Source organism: Hibiscus syriacus, unplaced genomic scaffold (assembly GCF_006381635.1).
Source record: "Hibiscus syriacus cultivar Baekdansim isolate YM2019G1 unplaced genomic scaffold, ASM638163v2 tig00000340_pilon, whole genome shotgun sequence".
In the NCBI taxonomy this organism is placed as follows: Eukaryota; Viridiplantae; Streptophyta; class Magnoliopsida; order Malvales; family Malvaceae; genus Hibiscus; species Hibiscus syriacus.
In genome coordinates, this window is record NW_024061783.1 from 13795153 (window position 1) to 13798306 (window position 3154).

The 3154-nt window shown below is 41.9% G+C and overlaps 1 protein-coding gene across 3 annotated transcripts; it reads right to left on the minus strand.

Moving 5' to 3' along the window:
• Positions 1 to 240: 240 nt before the first annotated feature.
• On the minus strand, positions 241 to 2591 carry LOC120204782 (pentatricopeptide repeat-containing protein At1g10270-like). Of its 3 annotated transcripts, none has more exons than XM_039204814.1 (2): positions 585 to 2591; positions 241 to 443 (listed from the first exon to the last, which is right to left on the minus strand). In XM_039204814.1, exons 1-2 carry the CDS (start codon positions 2554 to 2556, stop codon positions 436 to 438), a joined length of 1980 nt encoding a protein of 659 aa, XP_039060745.1. In that variant the 5' UTR covers positions 2557 to 2591; the 3' UTR covers positions 241 to 435. The 3 variants fall into 3 exon arrangements, with proteins under 3 accessions (XP_039060745.1, XP_039060740.1, XP_039060735.1); XM_039204809.1 differs by having other exon boundaries at positions 513 to 2591; XM_039204804.1 differs by having other exon boundaries at positions 241 to 2591.
• Between the last annotated feature and the right edge of the window lie 563 nt (positions 2592 to 3154).

The following is a 3154-nucleotide window of genomic DNA, read 5'->3' on the forward strand; positions in this document are numbered from 1 at the left end:
ACATGCGCTCTCTCTCAGAGATGTCAAGTGAGCTAGTATTAGCAGCCAAAGATATGGAAAAAAATCACACAATGTTCAATTCAATAAACATTAATACTAAAGATGCAGTGACAGTCGAATAAAACCATGATAAGCTTTGCCAGGATTAGTACTATTACTGATTGACAGACAAGTACAGTTCTAATACAATTTTTGGCATAGCGTTCTCGACAAAGAAGTTAAACACGACATAAAGCTATGTATCAAACTTTCAAGTATATTTGTGAGACCTCCTCGAATACAAGAATAATTAAACCATAATAAAAATAGATGCACAAAAGAGATTAGTTCCAGAGTGAAACTGAATGAAACCTTGCATCACCCCTGCATCAATATCTAAGCTGATCAAGAAGGTCCAGAGTATTGCTGACCTCCTCCCATCTGTGGAGAACCAGACTATTGCTGTCCTCCGATCTGTGGAGAACCAGAATATTGCTGTCCTCCTCCCATCTGTGGATAACCAGAATATTGATGTCCTCCTCCCATCTGTGGAGAACCAGAATATTGCTGTCCTCCTCCCATCTGTGGATAACCAGAATATTGATGTCCTCCTCCCATCTGTGGAGAACCAGAATGCTGATGTCCTCCTCCCATCTGTGGAGAACCAGAATGCTGATGTCCTCCTCCAATCTGTGGAGAACCAGAATATTGATGTCCTCCTCCCATCTGTGAAGAACCAGAATATTGATGTCCTCCTCCCATCTGAGGAGAAACTGATGGCTGCCATCCACCCATCTCAGCAGGTCTAGAGGGTGACCGTGGTGACTGTCCAAAAGATCGAGGTTGACGCCCAGTGAATCTCCACCTGCTTTCATTTAAAACTCTACCCATATCTTCATTCCTCCCAACTTTCCCAAAAGCTCCACGCACAAACTCCCGCAATGCAGGGGTAACACCAATGGAATACTTCATCATCTGGTCCAATATATCTAGGCTCTTGTCTAGCTCACCAGCATTGCAAAGCCCTCTGACTACAACATCATAAATTGAGGCATCTGGTTTAGGATCTTTCTCTCCCATTTTTGTCAAAAGTGCAGCCGCTTCTATGTTCTTACCATTCTTTAGAAATTCACTGAAAACCCTGGTTCCAAAACTGGCAACTACCCTCAAACCAGACTCAACCATATTGGTAAAAGACCGCAGCGCATCATCAACCCGCTCTGCTTTCAAGTATGCATCGATCATTGTTCTATACATTGGAACATCTGGTGTCAAAGACTTTCCACACAGTTCTTGAAAAAAATTCTCCGCCTCAGATAGCATCCCATGCTCACAAAGCCTGGAGATGATATTATTATAACCAGCAGTGTCCATAGCAAAAGGCTTGGATCCCAACTTCTTACCTACCTTCCTAAAAGTTTTAATGGCCTCCTCAAAGTTCCTCAACTTAAAATACTCATTCACCATGATACTAAAAGTATCTGAATTCACTGCCTGTGTGTTAGGAGGGGTATGATTATCCAACATATTTTCGAACAAGGCCAAAGCTTCTTTTGTCTTCCCATGATTAAGCAAAACCACCAAAAGGGCATTACAAGTGGGAGGAGGCATCTTAAAATTTCTATCCAACAACGACTTATACGACTCCATGGCCTCCTTATCCTTCCCCTGATTAAACCACCACTCCATAAATGTAGCATTGACAACTCCATCATAAACCAAGCAACGCTCTTTCAATTCATCAAACAACTCATTGGCCTTGTTCAAATTTTCCAAATTCAAAAACCCTGATATGAGGTTGTTGAAAACCAAAGAGTCGGCACCGTGCCCTTTATTCAACATCTCCCTTAACAGGTCCACAGCTTCCTCAATCCTCCCAGCATCAACCAAGCCCTTGGTTAGGTGCCTATACGTCATAGGAGAGGGGTTAAAGGGTGCATTCTCCAAGATCTCGTGGTAAACCTGGATAGCAGTATCAACTTCACCCATATCGCAATGGGTATTAATCAAATTGTTGTAAGATACAACATTTGGAACAAGATCGGATTGCTTGAAGAAGAAGTGAAAAAGGGCAACTGCCTCGTTGAAGCGTTTGTTGCGGTACATTGCGGCGATGATAGCGTTACAAGTGAAGACGGTTGGACGAGTAGAGGAGAACACGGAGGAACGGGCAAGGAGAGAGGCAGCATCTAGGTCAGATGCGCGGATAAGGGACTGAACACGGTTGTGAAGGTTAAGGCGATGGCCAACGAGGGCAGAGGTGCTGTCTGGAAGTCTCGGGGCATTAGGGTCACGAGTGGGAGGGGCATAGGGGGCAGAGGCACGGAGGGCGTGTATTGGGGGCTCAATCCGCAAACGGCGCTTGCGGCGGCGTCGCTCAGCAGCGGCTTCTTCTGCAGAAGTGAAGGCGTAGGAGCGTTGGGGAGGGGGAGGAGGAATGGGAGGATCCTGGATTGTGTTTTCCGAGACATGGTTAAGCGCTACATTGTGGAAGAAGTGTGAGAGGGGAACAAGAGCGGTGTGTTTGGGAGGGTGGTGGTTGAGGGAGCGGAGGAGGAGGAGGCGGAAGAGGGACATTGTCGAAATGTTAATGGAGAGGAACAAAAATATGCTAAAACCCTAAACACAAACAACGATAACCGTTTAAACCTTAAACTTGGTGAACTGTACTCTCACATGATGTTTATTCGGTTAATTCGGTGGTTGAATCGATCGAATTACTATTTTTGAATTAAGCGAACTTTTTTTTCTTTAACCGTTAATCGAATCAAATTTTTTTTCGAAAATATTAACCGAACCGAATAAATTTCGGTTAATTTTCGAATTAACCGAAATTTTTTAGAATTTTAGAATTTAATATTTTTTTAATTAAAAAAATAATTTACAATTAATTTAAATAATATTTAATTATAAATAATATTTAATCAATTTGATTCAAATATTTTGTATTTAGTTTTGATATTATTTTAATTAATTAATATTAATTTGGGTTTTAAATGGATTGGGCCTCTTAATATAATTATATTTAAAGGTTAATTCGGTTAATTAACCGATTTCGAACCGAATTAACCGTTAACCGAATTCTAAAAAAATTCTTAACCGTTCTCCGACCGAATTAATTCGGTGGCCGACCGAGTTAACCGAACTAATTCGGTTCGGTCGGTTAATTCGATTA